Source organism: Desmodus rotundus, chromosome 7 (genome assembly GCF_022682495.2).
Source record: "Desmodus rotundus isolate HL8 chromosome 7, HLdesRot8A.1, whole genome shotgun sequence".
In the NCBI taxonomy this organism is placed as follows: domain Eukaryota; kingdom Metazoa; phylum Chordata; class Mammalia; order Chiroptera; family Phyllostomidae; genus Desmodus; species Desmodus rotundus.
In genome coordinates this window covers 129,922,526-129,944,900 of record NC_071393.1, presented here as the reverse complement: position 1 = coordinate 129,944,900, position 22,375 = coordinate 129,922,526, and the positions used below count along the sequence as shown (strand labels likewise).

General features: G+C 54.5%; 1 protein-coding gene and 1 long non-coding RNA gene across 6 annotated transcripts in view; one reads left to right on the top strand and one right to left on the bottom strand.

Moving 5' to 3' along the window:
* The first annotated feature begins 769 nt into the window (after window positions 1-769).
* ASB2 (ankyrin repeat and SOCS box containing 2) overlaps window positions 770-22,375 on the top strand; it is a 38,436-nt gene continuing 16,830 nt past the window's right edge. Inside the window, exons 1-5 of one of the 5 annotated variants that reach the window (XM_045202033.3) lie at window positions 770-1,070; window positions 10,241-10,522; window positions 17,874-17,972; window positions 21,059-21,225; window positions 22,039-22,194. In XM_045202033.3, coding sequence (XP_045057968.1) covers window positions 10,317-10,522; window positions 17,874-17,972; window positions 21,059-21,225; window positions 22,039-22,194 — 628 coding nt within the window. In that variant the 5' untranslated portion in view covers window positions 770-1,070; window positions 10,241-10,316. Of the gene's footprint in view, window positions 1,071-10,240; window positions 10,523-17,873; window positions 17,973-19,011; window positions 19,262-21,058; window positions 21,226-22,038; window positions 22,195-22,375 lie in introns of those variants that run through there. The other 4 variants (XM_045202032.2, XM_024568223.4, XM_053928924.2 and 1 more) reach the window with 4 other exon arrangements.
* Window positions 1,248-13,435, bottom strand: LOC123480549 (uncharacterized). The gene is made up of 3 exons (XR_006656603.2): window positions 13,181-13,435; window positions 12,271-12,346; window positions 1,248-1,297 (listed from the first exon to the last, which is right to left on the bottom strand). It is a non-coding gene; the product is annotated as an uncharacterized lncRNA (long non-coding RNA).

The following is a 22,375-nucleotide window of genomic DNA, read 5'->3' as shown; positions in this document are numbered from 1 at the left end:
ATGTTTGTTTGTGCCCTGTCCTCTCTGGCTCCAGCCCCATCTCACAGCATCCAGCAGCTGGGTCCCTGGTACCTCCAAATGTCAGGCTCTGCCACCTGCTACGCTCCCAGCGGTTTCTGCATTTACTCTGAATCCTTTCCTCCCTGCCTCCCTCTCTTTCCTTCTCTCTCATTCAGTCTGTCTTCCTTCCTGCCTTCTCCCCTTTTCTCACTCACTATCTCTCAGTCCCCCTTCTTTCTCTCTCCCACCCTCCCCGTCTCCCTTCCTTCCTTTGATTTCTCTTCCGTCCCTCTCTCATCTCCCATCCATGCTGCCTTTATCTTATTCCTTCTTCTCTCTCTTTTACTTTATCTCCCCCCAGCCTTTTCATCTCTTAACTGGTCACAATTTCTCTCTTTCTTTGTCTTCCCTGGTTTTCCTAATTTTCTTTTCTTCTTTCTTCTCTCCATTTATTCCTAATCCTCTCTCTCTGCTTTCTGCCTCTTCCTTTCCCTTTTTTCTCTCCATCATCTCTCTTCATTTTTCCTCTTTTTCGTCTTTTCTTGCCTCTCGTCATCTCTCCCACCCTCGCTCTTGTCTCCTTATCTCCGGTTCTGTCTCTCCAGTCTCTTTTCCTGTCTCTCTGTCTCTTACCCTCTGCTTCTCTCTCCCCTCTCGCTCCCTCCTGGGTACTTCCAGAAACATACCCATATATGGCCTCCATGTCAAGGATCACAAATGATGACGTCACGTGAGGGCCAACGCTCCGAGGTGCTCTCTGAAGCGAAGTGCGGGGCTGGTGCACCCTGCAGGGGCTGAAGGCAGGACCACAGCTTCCTCCGTGCAGTCTCCAAACAGGAAATCTGAGATTCATAACATCTTATACTTTGGCTTGCTATCATTGGTCATGCGGTGGGCCCGAAATAAACTCCCTGCTTCAAGGGAGAGCGTTTCCGAGCTGCCAGGCAGAGCAGCCAGACGCTCAGGGCCCGGGCGGAAGGAGCGCTCAGGGAGCATGTGCTGAATTAAGACACCCTCAGGAAAATCCTCTTTCTTACCCCTGACCGGTCCCCTTGTTTCAGACCTAGCAGGTAATGCATGCTTTCAACTTCCTTATGCAGACCTTGAGTGAGGCTGTTTGGCTGGCTTATTCGGAACCGCTTCTAGTCAAGCTACTTTCTCGCGTCTCCCTCTCCTGTTCTTTTGAGTTAGAAATCACGCTGGTGACTTTCGTCTCGGATCTGGGGGACAGCCGTTTGCATGTACTTATCCGTTCTTGTGGACGACTCTTGTTCAGAAATCACTCCGCTGTGCACTTCTAAAAATGGAAATGCAAAAGGAGTTTTCAATGATGCCATTGTTGGCTCGCAGGCCTTGGGCAATATGTATCAGACAAATGACTTTCAGAAATGCTTTTATTTTGGGTGAATAGATATTGTCACGCATGGGTACACCCATTTCATGTGACATTTATGGAGTGCCTGTGTGTGCCCAGTATCATGGGGACAAGAGCCACAAAGTTGCCATGGGCTGTGCCTGCCATGGCTTGGGCTTTGGGAGAGGAAATAGAATTTGGAAACAAAAACCATGGCTCTGTGTAAGCAAGGAGAAATGCTACGTGGGAATGCAGAGATGCAAGGATACGTGTGTGCGCGTGTGTGTGTAAATGTGAGGGCACACTCAACCAGGAGAGGGCTTTTGAAAGGATGGAAGGGATGTCATCAGGCAGAAGGGCAGGGAGAGGGACTTACAGGTGGAGGGACAGGGTGGGACAGCTGGGACAAGGCAGACAGTCGAGACGGACCTGGGTGTCTGTCAGTAGTGCAGTGTGGCTCCAGCAAAGGCCGGGGAAGGTCAGAAGTGGGGGTGAATCTGGGAGGGGCAGCTAGAGGCAGAGGCAGACCCCTCCAGGTCAGTCAAGAAGATGGAACATATTCTGATTGGTTTTTTTTATACCCACTCAAGGATATGGTTATTGATTTTAAAGAGAGGGGAAGGGAGGGAAACATCGATGTGAGAGAGAAATATTGGTACATTGCCTCTCGCATGCAGTCCTGACGGGGGATCAAACCCACAACCCAGGTGTGTGCCCTGACTAGGAACCAGGCCCGTGACCTTTTGGTTTATAAGACGGTATTCCAACCAACTGAGCCACACTGGCCAGGGCATAATCTGATTGTTTTTGAGCAGAGGAAGGGCAGGCAGGATCTGACTTCAGGAAGCCAAGGGAATGGACTGGAATGAGGAGGCAGTGAGGTGCGACTGTTAGGGAGGACAGGTAAATGATGGAGACCTGAGGCTGGGCCGGGGCCTAGTCCGTCACTCCCCCTGCCCCGCCCCTCCAGCACTGGACAGAAGAGCCACCTCAATGAAGGGAAAGCTTGTGCCTGAGGCCGGTGCTGGAGGGAGCTCACAGGGGTCCCAGCTGAGCCAGTGGGGCAGCACACCAGCCCCGGCCCCACATCTGCCCTCAGTGGCCTGGGGCAGAGCGCAGTGAGGCAGCCAGGGGCAAGTGCTCTAGTCACTTTCACAACAGTTGGACGGGGTCCAACAGCGGGTGGCAGACATGTTTATAGCACACCCACCTCGGGGGCTGGCAGAGGCCTCCACCTGGCATCGTTCTGGTTGCATCACCCGTTCTTGCACAAATAGGCCAGGCCGTGAGTGCCCCATGGGGGAGGGAGGTCCTCTTTCTCCTCCTTGGGGTAGGGGTCCCATATAACCCACCCCGGTGACCTGACAATTGATCGATCAGCATCCACGAGCGTTTGCCGAGCCCTTGCTACCAGCCCGGAATGGGGCCCTGAGCCTGTGGCAATTCTCTTAGTGACTCTTGCCGAAGGCATCGTGGGTTAGAGGGAGTGTCATTCCCATTTTACAGATGTGGAAACTAAGGGTCCGAGAGGTTAAGGGTATTTCCTAAAGCCAGACAGCTAGGAGGTGTTGAAGCTGGGGATCAAATCCTGGCCTCTTGGTCAGTTAGCCTCCAGTGCCCACATTCAAAGCCACGGCCCTCAGCAGCCTCTCAGGGGACTGACATAGCAGTAAAAAGACCCATCCCTGGCACAGTCCGGGCGTCCTAACATGCCTGCAGATCAAGGCCAGGCTAGATCCAGGAGCACCTTCCCAAAGGAGACCCAAAAATATCTCTGGACCTGATCAACATCCTTCCATGTCCAAGCTGCTGAGGGTCAGGCTGCCTGGAGGAGGCAGCTGTCACAGGACTGGTTGGTATCTCTACTTCTCATCCTTAGTGCCATCTCCTGGACCAGCTAACGCCCAGGACAGTGAACGAGGCTGCTAAGAGCTCTGTGGTTAAGAGAAATGTTGGGGAAGGTAGTGGTGATATAAAAGTGAGTGATTCTGAACCTGCCTGAACTTTATAAAGAAAAGGGCACAGAAGAGAGAGGTGGAGAAGAGAGGGGTGGAAAATAGAGAGGAGACAAGGAAAGCAGAGAGAGGAGAAGAAAAGATTTAACTAAAGGGGATTTAACTAAAGGGGCAGATAAGGGGGTGGGGATAGAAAGGAGAAAGATCTTAGATGATTTTCGTGTGATCTCGATTTAAAGATTTGCAGCCAGCCCCGAGGTTGGGCCCCCGGAAAGAGGGGCCTAGGGAGAGCAACCCTGCCTACCCCACCCAGGCCTTCCCATGCTGCAGTCTGGAGCTAGAGCTTCCAGAACCTTCTGCTGCCCAGGGGCCAAGGTGAGGGTTCCTGCTCTCCTCGTGCCCAGAACAGGGCTGAGCCCACTGCACTGGAGTGGGGGGGTGAGGGTGGGGGAGGGTAAGTGCTGCTGGAAGCTCAGCCTGGACCAGCAAGCCCGGTCCTTCCTCACTCCCATCCCAGGCTGTTGGCACAGATGGCGGGGCCTGGCATTCCCCAAGCCCTGGGCAGGAGCTGGGTCAGGGGCCTGGAATCCTGTGTCCAGACCTGCATGTGGCTGGACCCCACAGATGGATCTGGCTGCCAAAGGAGAAGGACAGGGAGATGGGCCAGGAGAGGCACGGGAGGGGTAGCTGTGCTGGGCCAAGACCCCTGGGCCAGGAGGGGAGAGAAGTGTCCTCCACTCGGGGCTAAGGTTAAGGTGACTCAGGGGCCAGGAGATTCGACAGCTTGGGGCCCAGAGAAATAAGATGAAAACTTGACATTCATGGATGTTTTTCTTAACTGGTACTCACAGCAACTCCATTTTGGACAGAGTTTTGGGTTGATGCCCTCCCTCCCCAACACCTTCCCCCTTCCCCCCACCTTCCCCTCTCCCCCCACCTACAACAGGCACAGAGTGTGAGCAGGAGCAGAGCCAGCTTTGGACAGGTTCAAACCCCTGGCCATCACCTCCTACCTGGGTGACCTTGGGCCAGTCATGACCCTTCTCTGGCCTCAGCTTCCCCTCCAGTCAACAGGGAGATGATCCTGCATTGTGGGATCAGCTGAGGCCTGCAGCCCTGAGCAGACCCCCCCTGGTAACATCCAGCAACCCTGGCCCAAGCTCAGGAGCCTAAGGTCCTGGCGCCCGAGGGAAGCCAAGAGCTTGTAACCAGCATCAAAGTCTGGGATTAGTGATGCTGGGAGGAGCTTTGTAGCATCTTTAGAGGCCTTACAGAAGGCTTAAACGCCCAACAGCTGTGAGGCCCTGGACCCCAGCAGCAGAGGCCTGGCCAGGACTGCCCCCTGGCAGAAGCCCGCCTGGGGCTTTGACCTCGGCCCCTTCTGCGGGGTGGAGGGGTGGTGGTCAAGTGAGGTGGACTGGACTCCACTCTCCCTTCCCCCAAGGTCGGCTCACCCATTAGCCAGAGCAGAAACTTCCAGAGTAACTAACTCCCAGCCACTGATCAAATACTTATTGTCAGAGGGTCTGATGTGAAGAAGAGCGGGCGGGCCTGGTCTCCACCCACTCTGCCACTTGCAGTGGGGGCCTCAGTCTTCCCATCCGGCCAATGGGAAGACTCTTACTCTCCTCCCCCAGGGATTGAGAAGGTCAAATGGTGCAGTACATGAAAGCGGCCAGAAGCAGTGCAGGGGCCCAGGAGCACCAGCCATGTTTATGGTTTAGGCTTTAAAGCAGTAAGACCAGGAAGGGGAGAGAGCACGTCATTGCTTTACTGCCACAAGCCCTCCAGCGAACAGCGTCTCCTCAGCCTCCTCAGGACCCTCCTGGCCCCGGGGAACAGCAGGTCCAAAAGATAAACTTCAACATAAACTTCTCGGGCGTTCCAGGGAACAGGGTCGAGGACCCTGGAGGCGGAGGAACAGCCCAGGTCAATTCCCCACTTCTTCATGTAGCCCAGGTGAGGCCAAGCCACCAGTTGTTAGGACTGCCTTTGATGATTAGATAGATAGATAGATAGATAGATAGATAGATAGACAGATAGATAATTATATATAAACTGCTCTTCAGAAGTTTCCCGACTCTGTAGGAAGACAGGCCAATAGCAATAGAACACAAGTGGTGCCCTTGGACTTAGCTCAGGATGCCTCAGACATCAAATCAGGGGGGCTTCCTGGTGGAGGAGATGCATGAACTGCATCTGGAAGGATGACTGGCCAGGTGACCAGGCCGGGAAGGGAAGGGGAGGGAAGGGGAAGAGAGAGGAGGAGAGAGGATGGGAGGGGAAGGGAGGGGAGGAAGGAAAGTGATGGGAAGGGGCCTGAGGACGGGAAGGGGCTTGTCCCGGCTTACACTCCTGACCCAAGTCCCTGGCTGAGGGGGCACTTGGTGTCCTGGAGGATGGCTGCCAGTTCCTTCTTGTCCCCCACCCTCCCAGCCATGTTTCCCACCCTCAATTTTTTGATGAGATACCCAGTGAGCTACTTCTCCCACTGAAGCCCCCCAAAGAGCCTCAGAGACCCCACCCTGCCCACTGGGGCCAGACCCCACTACCCTGGCTGTACCCTGGATTGGAGGAGGAAGGGAAGAAACCGGGGAAAGGAAGGATCGCTTTTTCAAATGCTGTTATTTAACACTCACCGCAGCTCTGCAAGGGCCCATGTGTCTGTGCCCATTTCACGGATAAAGAAACTGAGTCCTGACTTCAAAGAACACTGTTCTGAGTGCTTTTGGTGTTAGTTCAGGGAAGCCTGTCACAGCCACTGCTGTCCTCATTTTACAGATGCCACCTGGGAGAGGCAGGGACTCCCCTGGAGCCAACATTTGGGATGCTATGAAGGGGCAAAAGAGGAGCCCCCAAGGCCCCAGGGGTGGCCCCATCTTGCTCATGCACCCCGAGCTGGCCTTGGGCTGGCCACACTTGAGCACTGCCCCCTCTGCTGGCAAAGCCCGCCGTACTCTCCTTTCCCTGGGAAAGGCTATTTTTTGTCCCCATCAGCCTGCCAGAGGGCCCCTTGAGAGTGCTGGCCTCTCTCCAGGACTCTGGCCTGGAACCTGGCCCAGCCCCCAAGCAGAGGCTTCAGAAATCAAGTTGGGCAGCATGAAGATGAGGGGAGACTGAGGCCAAAAGAGGGGGAAGGCATCACCCAGGATTTCTGTTTCCCACCCCACCCTTACCTCACCGTGACATAGGAACTGTTATGCCCATTTTACAGGTGGAGAAGGTGAGATTCTAAGAGGTCACACAGCTAATAAACAGTAACGCTGTGATTTGAACCTGGTCGAGCTGACCCCACAGGCAACTTCATAACTGTCCACTTGTGCTAAGGCTGAACTGCCCCATCTGCCCTTGGGAAGAGGCCCCCAGTCCCTGGCAGACATCCCAGCTACTGACTGCATAGGCTCAGCGATGCGGAGTCCCGTCCTGAAGCAGCCTGGTATCAAGCAAGGCCCAGCACTAAGCCTGTGCACACTGAGCCCTCTTGATTCTACCGCCAACCCTAAAATAATAGCACTCACTCCTAGTGTCTCCATTCTGCGCATGAAGATTGTAGAAATGAGCAACTTACCCAAGGACCCTAAAAAACTGAGGATCTCAGTGGGGAAAGCAAGAAATGGCTGAGCTCACCGTGGGGTAGGCCCTCTCCCTCAAAGTCTTTTCAAGGTCAGCCCTCACCTCGTCCACCTGTATGGGCCGAGACCAGGATGTGGTGCCCATGGCACAGGTGTAGGCCAGGTGGCCAGGCTGGGCGAGGACGCCCGTCTGCTCGGACCCTGTGTGTGCCAGTTACTTGGATCCGTGTTCCTGGAATTCCCAGAAGGAGCGCTGGATTTGAGTTAGGAAGACTGGGCCCCAGATCCCATCTTTCCAGCCATCTGTCTTTGGGCAAACCATTCCCTTCCCTCCCCAGACCTTAAATGCCTCATCTGTAAAATGGGAGCATCAGTTCCTTATGGGAGGAGTGGTGGGGTTGAGGAATCAATACATTAATTCAATAAAAAATGCTCTTTCCTTCTAGGGTTGCTGTCAGGGCAATGCCATAAAATTATTGGTAAATGGAAAAGGCTCTGAACGCTGTCCTGGGCATGGGGAAGGGCCTGGCAAGTCTGCAATTGGCTGCTGGATACTGGCTGCCCCAGGAGACCACCAGCTGGCTGCCTTTACCTCCCTTAGCATCTGGTCAGGGAAGGGCACAGCAGCTGACTGCTGTCCACAAGCCTCTGATCAGGCCGTAGCAGGGCCAACAGCTGCCATGGGGTGAGGGGCTGGAGGGGTCCCCATCAACTGCCTGCTTAACCCCTACAAGCTGCCCACGCAGGTGGCAGCTCATGAATTGCTCCTACACCATGGGGAAGTGGGTCGTCTCATTCCTATTTTTACTGATAAAGGAATGAGGCCCAGAAAGGAGAAGTGACTTGACCAAGGTCACATAGCTCGGAAGTTGCAGAATTGAAACTAGACCTTAGAGTTCCTGACATCCATATCTAAGATCCTTCCACTCCTGCCTGGTTCCCTATTCCCTCGTGAACAATGCCGAACTCCACACATACAGCGAACCTGTTGAAGTTGCCATTGGGGACCCCCCAGGGACCGTATTTGGGGTTCAATAGCACAGAGCTAAACCAAAGATCTCAATGAGATGCAGAACTTCTTGTAAACTTCTTGAACTTCATGTACATTGAATCACGTGTCTATGTTCTTTGTTATTTGACTTCTTTCGCTCGCTGTGGTCGGTGACATTCATCCTGTTGTGTGTGGTGACAATGTGTCTATTTCATTAGTGCGCACTACCTTTCACGTGAATGTACACAAGGTAGTAATCTATCCAAATGTTCATAGACATCTGGGGAGTATCCCATAGGTTTTATTATGAATAACACAGTACTGCTACAAGTATTCTTGGACTTGTCTCTTGGTGGATGTATGCACATAATTCCCTTGGGCACAGAGCTAGGAGTGGAACTGAGGAGTCACTGCACATGTGTGTGTTCCGCGTTAGCAAACGCCATTGACTTCCCAGCTGGTTTCGCCTTTTGACACTCCCACACACGGAGTGAGCATTCTGGGTGCTCCACATCTTTCCCTACACTTGCTGCTTCCCATCTTTTCACCTGAGCCATTCTGGTGGGTGTGCAGTGGTGCTGCATTGGGGTCTTAATTTGAATTTCCCCCAAACTGTTAGTAAATTAGTCGCCCTTATGTCTGGTTATTGGCCATGTGGATATCCTCTTTGTGAAGTGCGGGACCTAGTCTTTTGGGTATCCGTTAACCAGAGCAACGAGAAGGCTGCACAAAAAAACACCCCAAGTGAGCATTTATTTTCATGCTCTGGGGCTGCAAGTCCACTGCAGGCAGGCTGACCTAAGCTGCTCAGCTTCAGGCGCAGGCCCTGCTGGGCGGGGCTCCTTTGTGCAGGTGGGGCTCAGGCTGCCCCAGGTGGGTTCACTCTGGGGCCCTGGTCAGGGCAGTGCCTCCAGGGGGCGCTCTTCTCTTAGTGATGGCAGAAGAGCAGGCCTCACTGCACAAGCACAAGTCAAGCAAGCGGCTGCTTTATCATGTCCACCAACATTCACTGGCCAGAGGAAGTCCATGGTCAAGCCAAATTTCAATGGGGAGGGAAGGAAACTCTGCCTCCAGGGAGAGGGATGAATATTTGCCGAGCAAACCAAATTATAGCACTGGTATTTTCAAAAGACCTCACGTGATTCTAATGTTCAGCCAGGGCTAAGAACCACTGACCCAGAGTCAACGCTGCATGTCAGCCGGTCAAAAGGAAAATCAGGCTTAGCTGATTTTACTTTCTTTCCTAAAAGCAGTTGACCCAACCAGAGTCCATTTCTCCTTGAGGCAGTTTTTGGTTTTTTTTTTTCTTTTCTTTCTCTCTCTTTCCCTCCCCCCTTCCTTCCTTCCTTCCCTCTTTCTTTCCTTCCTTCTTTCCTTTCCTTTCCTTTCCTTTCCTTTCCTTTCCTTTCCTTTCCTTTCCTTTTCTTTCTTTCTTTCTTTCTTTCTTTCTTTCTTTCTTTCTTTCTTTCTTTCTTTCTTTCTTTCTTTTCTTTCTTTTCTTTCTTTCCTTCCTGGAATTAACATGGCAAATTATTTTAACAATTGATTTTAACTAGACCCTGAGATTTTAAGGAACGAGCCTGCATCTGACTTATCTCTGACACTCTCAGCCCCCAGCACAGGGCAAAGGAATGGGAAAATGCCAGGATGGGGTGTTCTTGGCTAATTGGAAGGGAGGAGTGTAAGCGCTGTTGTGTAAGCGCCACGAGGGCAGGGATGTTTGTCTGCCAGGGGTCATCATTGTATCACCAATGCTTAGAGGAGTGCCCGACACAGAGTGGGTGCTCAATAAGTAACCTCTCAGTTAGTGAAGCACGCACACATGTATGCATACATAGGCTGTCTGGAGTGGAAGAAAGAATGGCGGGTGAGCAGACGGTTGGTCAGATGTATAGTGGGATGGATGGGAGGATGCATGGAAAATAGATGGGTGGGTGGACAGATGGAACGATCAGAGGGTAGGTAACGGAGGGATGGGTGGATGCTGGGTGCTTAGACAGATAGGTGAGTGGATAGGAGCATGAATGATTGTGCAGATGGATGATTAGATGGTTGGATAAATGGATGGATAAGTGGACAGATGGGAGGGTGGATGGATAAATGACTGGGTGAGTGGACAGCTGGATGCATGGAGGGATGAATAAATGGACAGATGGGTGAATGGTGGGATGGGTGGTTGGTAGGTGGGGGGACTGGCGAATAGATGAGTGGGGGCATGGGTAGACAAGTGAGTGCTTAGGTGATCCTATAACAAAATGAATGGGTAAAAACTGTGCAGTTGAAGGAAGATAGCACAGTCTTCTCAGCAGGTAAACGTAGCTATCTTTCAATACTGTTGGTGACCAGGATGGTTTGGGTGTCCTCACAGGGCTTTCTGATTCACTGCCTCCTCCTCCTCCCTGCTGAGGGTCTCCCCCAGAGGCCAGGGCCAGAGGCGCAGGAGGATGGCCACGGAGGTGAGCGCTCCGGGTGGACAGCGCGCCATTGGGAATGAGGAGTACAGCCTGTACAGCAGCCTGAGCGAGGATGAGCTGGTCCAGATGGCCATTGAGCAGAGCCTGGCTGACAAGACGCGGGGCCCAGCCACTGCTGAGGCCGCTGCATCCACACGTGCCAACCGCCAACCTGCCCATTTGTACCCAAGGACCAGGTAAGCAAGGAGAGGTCAACTGGGGCCTTGGCAAGGGGCAGATCCCAAACACTATTAACCCAAAACTTACTGCTCTCCGGCAGTGCCAAGTCCTGTGTCAGGTGCTATATGTACTTTGCCTCATTTGATCCTCTTAAGGACTTTCTGGAGGCTCTGGGCTGGATTCCCATTTTACAGATGAAGAAACTAAGGCTCCGGGCTGAGCAGCTAGTCCAAGGTCACACACTGAAGAGATGGTGTTGCAGAGATTGGAACTGTCTGGTTCCAAAGCCCACGGCCTGGCCTTGCACGGCTGGTTGTAGGTTTGAATGCAGCAGAACCGACATCTGAGTCTGGCCAGAGCTTCCAACCCCATCTGTGCAGCCTCCCTGGGAAACGTGTCTGAGAAGCGAATGGCAGCCACTCGGCATGGCCATCCTGCCTCCTTGTTCTGGCTCCCCTGTCTCAGCATGACCCCATGCCCCCAGCAGCAGGGCCACCCCGAGCAGCATCAGTCACACCAGTAGAATTAGGACATGGGCCACAATTGCAACTCCATGCCGCGTGTCCTTATAGCCACACTGACAAGTAAAGAGAAACAGGTGCGACTCATTTGTGCCGAAAATATTATCATTTCCACGTCATCAATATAAAAATGATGAAAGAGATGCTTACATTCTTTTGTTTTTTCACATCGAGTCTTGGGAACGCAGTAGGTGTCTGCACTCACAGCACATCTAGCCCAGACGCCTACTTCTCAAGGGCTCACCAGCCCCCTGTGGCCCGTGGCTACCGTATGGGACAGCGCAGACCGAGGGGCCACCTTCTTCATAGGAAACGGGAGCCAGAAACGTAATTAAGCATTAGACCATAAATGCTTTTAGAAAAGAAATGCAAACATTTAAAAATGCTTTTGCCCATCGCTGAGTCCCTGTCGAGTGAGTGTGTACTGGGAAGTGGGGGCAGGCAGGCGGGCACAGTTGTGACAATTGTGTCAGTGCTGTCTTGGGGCATGGGCCTCAAGTCCCCCTGTCTCCAGCAGCCAGCTGACGCCCTGTGTGACCTCAGGCAAGTCACTTCACGTCTCTGAACCACACTTTCCTTCCCTGATAATAATAGTGACAACAGCAAACAGGCCCTTCCCAATGTCCAGCCCCAGTTGGCCGGGATGAGGTGGGTGATGGTGCGACTCAGCCTGTCCCCTGATGAAACCTACCAGGGTGCTCCTCCAGTGACTCGGGCCCTTGCTGAGGCTCGACCACCTCTGCCAGGTGGGCTGGGCGGAGGTCTAGGATGTCTGTCACCAAGGAGCCCTTCTGAAGGGGAGAGCAGGCAGCCTCCTTGGGCAGCCCGGAGGCTCCAGGTTACTGAGCTGCCCCTGAGGACGTCCCCTGTTGGGACTCAACCTGAAAAACAGAAGCCCAGGGCTGGGGACTCCTGGTGACCTGTGCCCTAGGAGGCCCTGGTTCCTGTTTGGGCCAGTTCAGCCTAAGTCAACCACAGTTTCCTCTTTCTCAGGAGGGGATCTGAGAGAAGAGCAGCCTCCCAGCCTTCAGCACAGGCCTCTGCAGCCTTCCCCCAGCGTGGGAGCCCCACTTGGGAGTCCTGCTCACACTTAAAACCTTAGAACTGAATGGCTCCTGAAGGCCAGACCCTGATCTCTTCCTTCCTCTAGTGAATAAGGAAGTCGAGACCCACCGGGGGCAGGTGTAAACATTTATCCAGCCTCCTGAGAAAAAAAGCTCTTAGAGAGAAGTAAAATGACTTACTCAAGCTCGGGTGGTCCTCATCTAAGATCCAGGCACAGCAATGTCGGGGGGAAGAATCCAGCCCTGCCTCTTGTCACTTTAAAAAGAAAAGTTATTGAATGTATTGGGGTAACATTGGTTAATATAATTATATAGGTTTCAGGTGTACAGTTCTATAATACATCATCTATATATTGTGTTGTGTGTTCACCACCCAAAGTCAAGTCTCCTTCCATCACCATTTATCCCCTTCACCCTCTTCTACCTCCCCCACCCCCTTTCCCTCTGGTAATCACCATACAGTTGTCTGTGTCCAGGAGTTTTTTTCCTTTGCTTAATCCCTTCACCTTTTTCACCCAGCCCCTCACTCCCCCTGCCCCCCGACAGCTGTCTGTTCTCTGTATCTGTGAGTCTGTTTCTCTTCTGTTTGTTAGTTCAGTTTGTTCATTAGATTCCATCTATGAGTGCGATCGTATGTACTTTTCTTTCTCTGACCGGCTTGTTTCACTCTTGATGCGACCTGAAACCTTCTAGGTTCAGTTCTGCCTGCCTCCTTGTCTCTGAAAGGAAGCTGGGCTGGGGCCCTGCTGGGGAAGCAAATCCCACTAATGTGATTTTCATGTCACTCTCCTCCTCCCCCTAGTACTCACTCAGCGCTCCCCACGTACCCAGCACACAGCCACCCTCTGAGTCCCAACAAAGCCCCGCAAGCCGGGTATCTCTGTACCTTTCACACGTGAGAAAACATGAGCACGGCAGGGCCAGGAAAGGACCCAGGCCTGTCCCGCTCTGAAGTCCTGACCCTTAACCAGCTCCGCCGGTTCTGCCGCTTCCTTTCCCTCCTCCACCTCGGAGTGGGGTTTGGGTCTCCACCTCCCACGCACAGAAATTTGGGGGCCCCAAAGACAGGAGACACACGGACTGCACTCACATGCAAGACACGGCGTTACTCTTAGGAGCTGGTAGAGTCCTTGTTCACTTTTACCCCCAAATATCACAGTTTCCACCCAACTAGACCCAGAGCAGGTTTAGGACGGGACATCACACGTCTCCAGGGCCCCCACATGGCCAGCTCCTCCTCATCCTTCAGGTCTCAGATTAAATGTCACCTCCTCAGCAAAGCCTGCCTGACCACGCGGTCAGGCCAAGTAGGTCACCCACCCCCTCACTCATTCGCTCGCTTGGCTGTTTCCTCCCTGACTCCAACTCACAATTTCCAAGTTTCAGCTGTTAACCTACGAACTCCTGGAGGGCAGGGCCTTCCCCGTCTTCCTTCCTGTGAAGCCTCGTGCCCAGCACAGTGCCTGACCCAGTGAATCGCTGATGAATGAATGGGCAAATAAAGGGCTGAACGAAGAGGCAGCAGGGTGGAAAGAGAAGTGGGTTTGGAGGTTCGAATCTTTCCCTTATCACTTACTGGCTGTGTGACCTTAGGCAAGTTATTTAACCTTTCTGAGCCCCAACAACGTTATCTTTAAAACGGCAATAACACAAACTTGCCGAGCCCAGCTTACAGGGTTCCTATGAAAAGCAAATAAAATGAGGAAGGTGTGGAAGCCCCATATCCTGCTGTTTGAATTGACTCCTGCCCACCTCTTCCCTGAGTGCCTGCCACATGTCTGCCTCTGCTTCATGGACAAACATTTGTGTCACCCTGACAAGGTGTTACCTGGCCTCCTGAGAGTGTCCCCAGCTATACTGTGCGACCTCCTTGGGGCCAGGGAGCAGCTATTCCTCAGCAAAGATCCTGGGCCATTGTAGATGACCAGTGACTGTTTCTGGGCCAATGAGTACACTTTGAAAGCAACAAAGTACTTTAGGAACGTAAGCTGTCATCATCTCGTGAGCAAAATGACAACTGTGGACATAAAGGTCACCTGAGTCTTTGGGATCCTAGAAATGAAAGCCAGGTCACAGCCCAGGAAAAAATATAACGCCCCCTTTTAGAGTCATTTCCCAACTGGCTTCTCTCCCACCGCAGTGGAAGAAGCAAAGTCTGAAGCGTGTGTGGAGATCATCTTCTGAGCCTTGGCCCACTGAGGGCTCCCTGGAAGGCAGACCCAACTTCCTGTCCCGTGGAGAAGTAGGGTTCGTGCACCACTGCCCACAGAGGAGTGACACAGGGAGCCCAAGGTTACTATGATGGACCAGCCAGAGTGGGTCCAGGAAGCTGGGACTTCAGTCTTTGAACTTCTGCATTTTATTTCAAGTTGCATTTCTGAGAAGATAAAGGAAGAAAGCAGGAAGCAGGAACTTGCTTGGGCTGATGCGTGCACCCTGTAAACAATTCACTGCACACTTCTAATGTGCCACATGCCTGCCTGGCATCGGGATGTGAATCAGGCCTGGGCCCTGCCCTCCCCAAGCTTGAAGGCGAATGAGGATGAAGGCAGAGGTATAGGAAGGGTACAACAAAGGGGCTTGTCTCCATTTCAGAGGGACGCAGAAAGGGTCTCTTCATTTAGTCCAAGAGGTGGGCTTTGCAGGATGAATAGGAGTTCACTGAGCAGGCTAGAGGAAGCAAACTTCTTTGAGACTCAGTTTCCTTGCCTGCAAAAGGGAGCCAATTACATCTCCTTGACAAAGCAGATGAGAGGATGAAATAAGATGCTTTGTGCCATGTGCCTATGACAAGGCGTGGCACGTAGCAAGAGCTCAACGAGTCTTGTCTATGCGTGGAAGGCAGAAATCGCAGCTGCAATTCCTGCTCTCCTCTGTGAGTCCTCTCTGGCCATCCCAGCAAGGTTAGCTTGGCCAGTGGCAGAGCGAGAAGCAATTCTCATGGGTGGTGGGCCAATTCCAAAGACCTGTGGGAAGGAGGTGGAGGTGGCTATGCCAGGGGAGCTCTTCCTCTCTCTGCCCAGGAGGGCAGGGGGCTGGTTCTCCAGGAAACAGGTCCTGGCATGCAGCCAAACCGCACCGAGATTACCATATGGGACATCACCCCTCCAAAGGCTTTGCTTTGTTTGTTTTGTTTCATTCATTTAAATGTATCAAGTGCCTAATGTGTGCCGGGCACTGTATTCCTGATACCTGTAGGGCTTGTACGAGGACCAGAGGAGAGAACGGACAAGGGACCCAGGCGCTTCCTCCCCTATTAAGTTGCCTGAATACCACCTGCGTTCAGACAGGTCTGGCCCAGTTTAACACCTTCCTGGGGCTGGGCCTAAATTTCTCATTAACTCAGACCAGGCTGGGGGAAAGGTTGGCGGGCATTGTCATCAGAGCTCTGATCCCTGCTCTCCCGGCATCTGAAGCCTGGGACAGCTGGACTCCAGGACAGGGGCTGCTGGGAGCCGGTGATGGTGCTGCGCCCTGACCCGCGACCTGCCCGCCCACGCGGAGGACAGGACCCTACCTGGGCCTCTTTGAGGGCATCACCTGAGCCCACATCCTGCCAGGCTCCTCTCACCTCTGATGAGTCAGCGGGGTGGTTTTCCCCGCTCTGGGCCTGAGAAGGAAGTGGGGCCCCAGCGGTGAGCAGAAAGAGCACAGAACCCTGCCGGGGACTGGTTCCCCCTCCGCTTTCGACTCTCGGCTCAGCGGCTCAGAGCACTCCCCCTGCCTGCCCCTGACACCAGGCTAACATCCAATTTCAGGGCTCCCAGAATGAGTCCTCCTGCCCCTTTCTCAGCCTCTCCCTGGGGGCTCTGTGGCTGTGTGTGTGTGTCCTTGTCTCCCACCCCACCCCTTGGGGGTCAACGAAAAGAAGTCCCATTGGTCTGTACCCCCAGGACCCAGCACAGAGCTGGGAAACTCTTGTTGAATGGAATTCAGTTTGTTTCCGCCTCTGTGAAGTGGGAACAATACACCCCCTGCCTCCATCCTGGTGGCAGTGACGATGGCCATGAGGCACGATCCCTGGGGCTGGCATGGTGGCCATCTCGCTGCCGCCCCCGCCACCTCACTGTCTCGCTGCCACTGTTATTACCGTGCCATCGGAGAGAGGGTCCCGTGCCGGGCTGGGGTCTGGTCTCTCCCGGTGCTCCCCACCCGCCAAAACCCCTCTCACTCCGGGAGGGAAGGTGTCCGGGTTTGTTTCCGCTGACCCGCGTGTGCTGGATCTCTGCGCGGTGCTTTGTTCTTGCTGTTCGGGTGCACGGGTACTTTTCGACAGTAGAGTGAAACGCCGGACATGGGGAATCCGCTCTGCCCTTTATATATATACTCCTGTCATCAGCAAACGGTGATGCGCCTTGGAGCTCAGTAACTTAGCAAAATTTAATTGATATTCAAAATATGGGAGGCCACACATGGACCAATGATGGGGGGTCCGGGACCCCAGGATCACATGGAGACAGAAGCGTGCCCAACAGATGCCCCTTGCCAGGGCCGAGGGCAAGTGCAGAAGGTAACACTGAACCTGAGGGCTCTCAGGGCCAGGGGACGTGGTCTCGCAGATCTGCCTGACCCATAAGGTCATTGCAGCAAAGGCTCGCCGGCTACCCCAGCAGAGAGGAAGCCCCCAGTCTGGTCCCACAGCCTGCTGTGGCGAAGGCGGAAACTGAGGCACAGACCCGGGCAAGGGCTCACCCAAAGGGCAGGGACTGTCGGTGTGGCGGCCTCAGAGCTGCAGAGGGCACAAAGGATGGGAGGAGACCAAGACCCTGGGGAGGGAGCATGGTGGCAGGGACTCTGCTCTAGAGGGGCGCAGGAGACCAGGCCAGGCCTGCAGGGGGCAGCCCATGGTGCCAGAGCCTGACCCATTGGATGTGGGACCAGCATGGGCCAAAGTCCCGTTCTCAGTACAAGCCCAGCTAACCCAGATTGTAGAGCAGCCACCGCACCTCCTCTCGCCCCTTCCACCTTCACAACAGCATGATGGGGTGAGGATGCTGAAGCTCGGAAAGGCAAAATAATGATGCAGTCGGTGGTGAGCAGGGCCGAAAACCCCTGTGCATGGCCCTCTGCCAAGCACTTCACACCATTATTCACTCAGTCAGACCTCACCAGCCCCAGAGACCCAGCTGTTCCAGATGCTAAAGCCCAGAAGAGCTCAACCTGTTCATGGTCTCATGGCCAGGAACTGCCAGGGCCTGGATTTGAACCCACGTCGGCCTGACTCCAAGCCCTGGCCCTGAAGACCTCCCTTGGGCATCATGTGCTGTGACCTTTATACTGTTTGTTTCCAACCCTGGAGCCAGCGGGGTGGGGGCAGGGACAGAGGCCGGCTTGGCCTTCCAGCTTTGTTCCCTTGTCCCCACCCCCATGAAGCTCTTGTCCATCCCTGAGGCTGAGCCCCTTTCATCCTGGGACCTGCCGCTGACACATCTCACATCCTCCCGGGTGAAGAATGTCACCTTGCTTCATATCTGCCTCCCGTGTGGTTGGCTGGGGAAGGGGACTGTAGGAGCGGGGTTGAGGTTAACCTCATTGTTGTCTTATATGGTCATTTAAATCTCCCAGGGCTTCCTCCAAGGGCCAAAAATAATCTGAGACACAGCAGCTGTGTCCAGCACACAGAGAGGACCGGGCCATCTGCTTTGGTTCAGAGCCCTGCGTCCGAGTGTCAGTCAGCCTCTCTCCCTCGCTCTCCCTTCATCCTCGGTCCTGCCTCTGGCCATGACCCGCTTCTCATATGCACAGTACTTTTCCCTCTTTCACTCCCGCCCTGCACCCTCCAGGTCCACAGTGCCTCCCGAGAACCCGCCGGCCGTGGGCCACTTGGGACTGTTCCAAGGGGTCATGCAGAAATACAACCGAAACAAGACCTCCCAGCTGGCGTAAGTGACCCCGCGGCCTGCCTCCGAGACCATCCCAGCTCACTCTCCCAACTGGGGTTGGTGGGGGTGGGGGTGGGAAGCAGGCCAACAGTCCCCAGCAGGGGGTCACTCTGAAGGGGCCTGCCAGGCACAGCCCTCCCCGTGTGTCCCCCTGAGACCCAGCTGCTCCTGCTGAGCTGGGCTGGGTGGTCATAGACACTGTCCCCAAGCAATTGCCAGCCACGCTGTGATTGTAATGAACCCTCAGTGCTCCCAGAACGAGCCCTGTATGCTGGAGTGGCCCCATGGGGCTCTGGATTGGGGGATCCAGCAAGAGGGAGATTTGGGGAGACGGCCCTGGAACTTCATAGGCCCAGAGAAGCTCAGAGCTCCAGTTCTGTTTGTCTCGGGTTCCCCCCACCCCTTGCCATCACTGTGGGGGTTTGTTTTGCTTTGTTGCCTTTGTTTGTGCCAGGTGCTAAAATCCAGACATAATTCAAGCTACAGGAGGGGTTCTGTTTTCTGGCACCAGGGTGCTGGACCAGGTGTGTCCGTGGGAAATAGCTCTGTACTGTTCGCGTCTCTGTTCCCCATGCTGGCCCCAGAAGCAGCAGAAAGCAAAAGAAGGGCCCCGACTCTGGAACCTCTATTTCCTTGCCCAGTTCTGTTGCAGGGAGGGGAGGAGGCAACTGGCCAATGTCTGGCCTCCCTTTCCCAGCCCTCTTCAAGCCCCCACTTCCTTGGTGCTACAGGTGGGACTTTCACTGGGCAGAGAAGGGCAACTCAGGTTCTGGTCTCTGCACTGCTGAGGTTTGCTGTGTGACGGCCCCGGAGTCTCTGTGCCTGACTGAGTGTCCCTTCCGTGAGAGAGGTTGGAGAGGACAGAGTGGGCTCCAGGGTCCTGTTCAGCTCCTTAGTCTCTGACGGTCTGCCCCCATCTCCGCTTCCCCCCTTCCCCCAGCAGCCACTCCCACTCTCAGGGCGGGCACTTCGGCTGAGCAACTAGAGAAGCCATCAGCAGGGAGCGCCTGAGAGCCCCAGGGCCCTCGGACCACAGCTGGAGGAGCCCCAGGCTGGGTGGTGGGTCCTGCGAGGATTCTCATGCTGCCACACACCCCCAAGGCCACGGGAATGGCCAGCCTACCTCCCTTCCACTTCAGCTGGGGTCCCACCGGAGACCTTCCAGGCAGACGGGACACGCCCCCCACTGGGGCTTTTCCTGACGCCAACGGAGGCTGCTCTGGCCGCTCATAAGAGGATCTCATCAGGGTGGCAGTGATGGCGTTGATGGGGACTTCTGGGCTTATCTGGTCAGTTACCCATGGTCCCTGCTGGATCTGTAACTTAACTGGCATCTATGCTCTGAAACTATTAATAACCGGAGAGGCCGAGAGTCAGGAGGAAGCCGGCTCACACTGGAGGAAGCAATGGGAGGGTAGAGGGGCTGGCCCTGGACACCATCTGGGCCTCTCCCGGCCCCCGACTCGGGTGGGGACCTGTCTCACTTCTCCAGCTGGGAAATGGGACTGTGGATGCAGAACGTTCCCCAGGAGTGGATCGGGGCATCAGCAGCCCTGGTCCTCTGACTCTCCAAGGATGCGGGGCAGGGAGCTCAGTGAGTGCAGGCATGCATGGATGAATGAATGAATGAATGAATGAACAAATGAAGTGGTGTTAATGAGCCAAGCAAAGAAGTTATCACTTGTATTAGCCCTCTTTGGCATTCAGAGTTTAAATTGTGAATCCTTCAGATTTATTAATCCTTCAAGTATTTCAGTCTTTCAGATGCTAAAAGTGCCGGGGTTAGGATAAAGGTCAGGAGCAAGGAGGGGAGGGAGCTGGAAAGATCTTAGAGAGAGGCTCACTGCAGAGAGCGCCCCCTGAGGGGTCTGTGCCTTCACTCAGAGCTGCTCCAAGTACAAAGGCCCCCCAGGTGAAGGTGTGCAGTCAGCGCTGGAGCTCTGTGCTCAGGGGAAGGGTTTAATTATTGCTAACACCTCCCTAGGGAGCAGCTATCCATCCCTTTGCAGGCTGGCACCATACGCCTGAATCCTCTTGGTAGAAGAGGTCGTGGTATAAAATTAGAGACAGCCAGTGAAAACCGCAGGGACAGAGGGGTCCCCGAATTCTCTTTCTGCCACCAGTGAGCTTTGTCTAAAAGGGACCTCGGTTTCCATTTGTGGAAGTGAAGGAGCTTGCCACGTTTCCGCCTGTTTCTAGCAGAGATCCCCCTCATGGTGCCCAGCTTAGAGATGAAAGCTGTGGGACCACCCCAGGGTGCTCCCGGGGGGGGGGGATTGGACAGTGGCAAGGCTTGACCCAGACCCCCCACCCTTCCCTTTGTAGGCCCGCGTGTCCTCCAGTGCTCCAGGGGGGCCATCGCAAGGGACACTTTGAACAAGATATAAATACAATTCCCAGAGAAACAAGCAAAACTCTGAGAAGAGAGAGGCTATCTTTTAGGAAATCGAAGGGATGAAGATGTAAAGTAATTGTTGGGTTTCCTAGGTTCTGAATTCTTCCTTTCTCCCTCCCTCCTCTCCTTTCTTTCTCCCTCCCCCCCTCCCTCTCACTTTTTCTTTCTTTCCCTGCAAAAACTATTTATCGAGCACCTATTATGGACCAGCCCCTGAGCTGGGCCCTGGGAATTAAGTCGTGAGAGATAAAAGAAAGAAAGACGCCGTCCCTGTCTTCTTGGGGCTCCTAGTCCAGTGGGGGAGCAGACAGTGGTCAAAGCTATAAAGGCCAGTGGTTACATGAGGGCTGTGACTGCAGGCAGGGGAAGGCCCACCTGGGAGGGCAGGCCAAGGAAGCCATGGTGGAGCTGAGACCTGGAGGAGCCAGGGGCAGGGCCCAGGTTGGGGCCCAGTTCCCAGGGCACACCCAATGGGTTAGGAAGGATTATTCTCTGTATTGCTGAGGACACTGGCTGCAGGGGTGCTTGGCACCTGCCCCAGACCAGCAGGGGCCAGCAGGACAGAGTGATCTCCGTAGCTAACTCCCTTTCTGGCCACCAGCAGGCCCCGCTTTCCCAATGGGAGAGAGACTGTCTGGCCCTGTCCCTGCCGGGCCGGGTCCTGAGGACTGGCTCACCCTTGTTCCCACAGGCCGGTGGACCCTATGCTAAAGGCCATCAAGGAAGATGATGAAGAGGCCTTGAAGGCTCTGATCAAGGCGGGAAAGAATCTCTCCGAGCCCAACAAGGAGGGCTGGCTGCCCCTGCACGAGGCGGCCTACTATGGCCAGCTGAGCTGCCTGAAGGCCCTGCATCGAGGTGAGGTGGCCGCTCTGGGTGCAGCCAGAGGTGGGAGCGGGACTCCAGGGCTCCTTCCTCCTAGAGCTTCATGCTCTTTGCCCCACAGCCTGGGCGAGGGGGCAAGGCCCGGTGCCACTTCTGTAGCAGAGTTAAAGTCACCAGTTGGCAGAGGGAAAATGACTTGTCAACCCCACTGCAAAAACCTCCCCCCACCCCCCCAACCTCTCCAGGCCTAAGTCCTAGAAAAGGACCGAGGGGGGGCTGACTTTTGGGAGAGCCACTGCCAGCTTGTTCTAGAATGTTCCAGGGACTGAATTGGTGTGGAAAAACTAGCTGTGCCTGTACGGGCCAAGACTGTCCCCCATAGCTGTGGGACCCTGAGCAAATCATGCCTCTCTCTGAGCTTGGCTTCCCCCCATAAGCCAGATGAGGGTGGGCCATACTTGCAGTAGCAGAGACCCCAGACAGCCCGCCACACTCCAGGGCAGAAAGAGCTGCACGAGACTCAGCTTCCAGCAGTGGCTGGTGAGACTATAAGGGAAAGACAGGGTAGCTCACAGAAGGAGGAGGCCCAACCAGGGAAGGCTTCCCAGAGGAGATGGCCTCTGAGCTGGATGACTATATCCAGGAAGCTGAAACAACCCTATGAAAGCTACTGAGTCCAGGTCCAAGATGATGAAGGCAGTCTGGGTGGTAAATTTAGGCAGATGCCACGCAAGTTTGTCCTTGGCCTTGGGAGGAAGTTACGACACCTGGTGTGGGGTGCAGGGTGGAATCTGGGAGAGGCAGGTACCTTCCTCCTTCACTAACACAGTGGGCTGCCCTCCCCAGCATACCCAGCAACAATCGACCAGCGCACCTTGCAGGAGGAGACAGCTCTTTACCTGGCAACGTGCAGGGGACACCTGGACTGCCTCAGGTTCCTGCTCCAGGCGGGGGCCGAGCCTGACATTGCCAACAAGTCCCGAGAAACACCACTCTACAAAGGTGAGGCCCCCGGTAGGCTTCCCCGAGGAGGCGTCCAGAAACTAGGTGGGCAACTGGGAGTGTTGCTCCTGAGGTGCATATCCCCCTTCCCCCGGGGCTACTTCAAAGGGGCAGTCTCTCTTGGATGTATAACCCAGGTAACTTAATCTTTCCTTCGGGCATGTATTCAGTCAGCAATTCC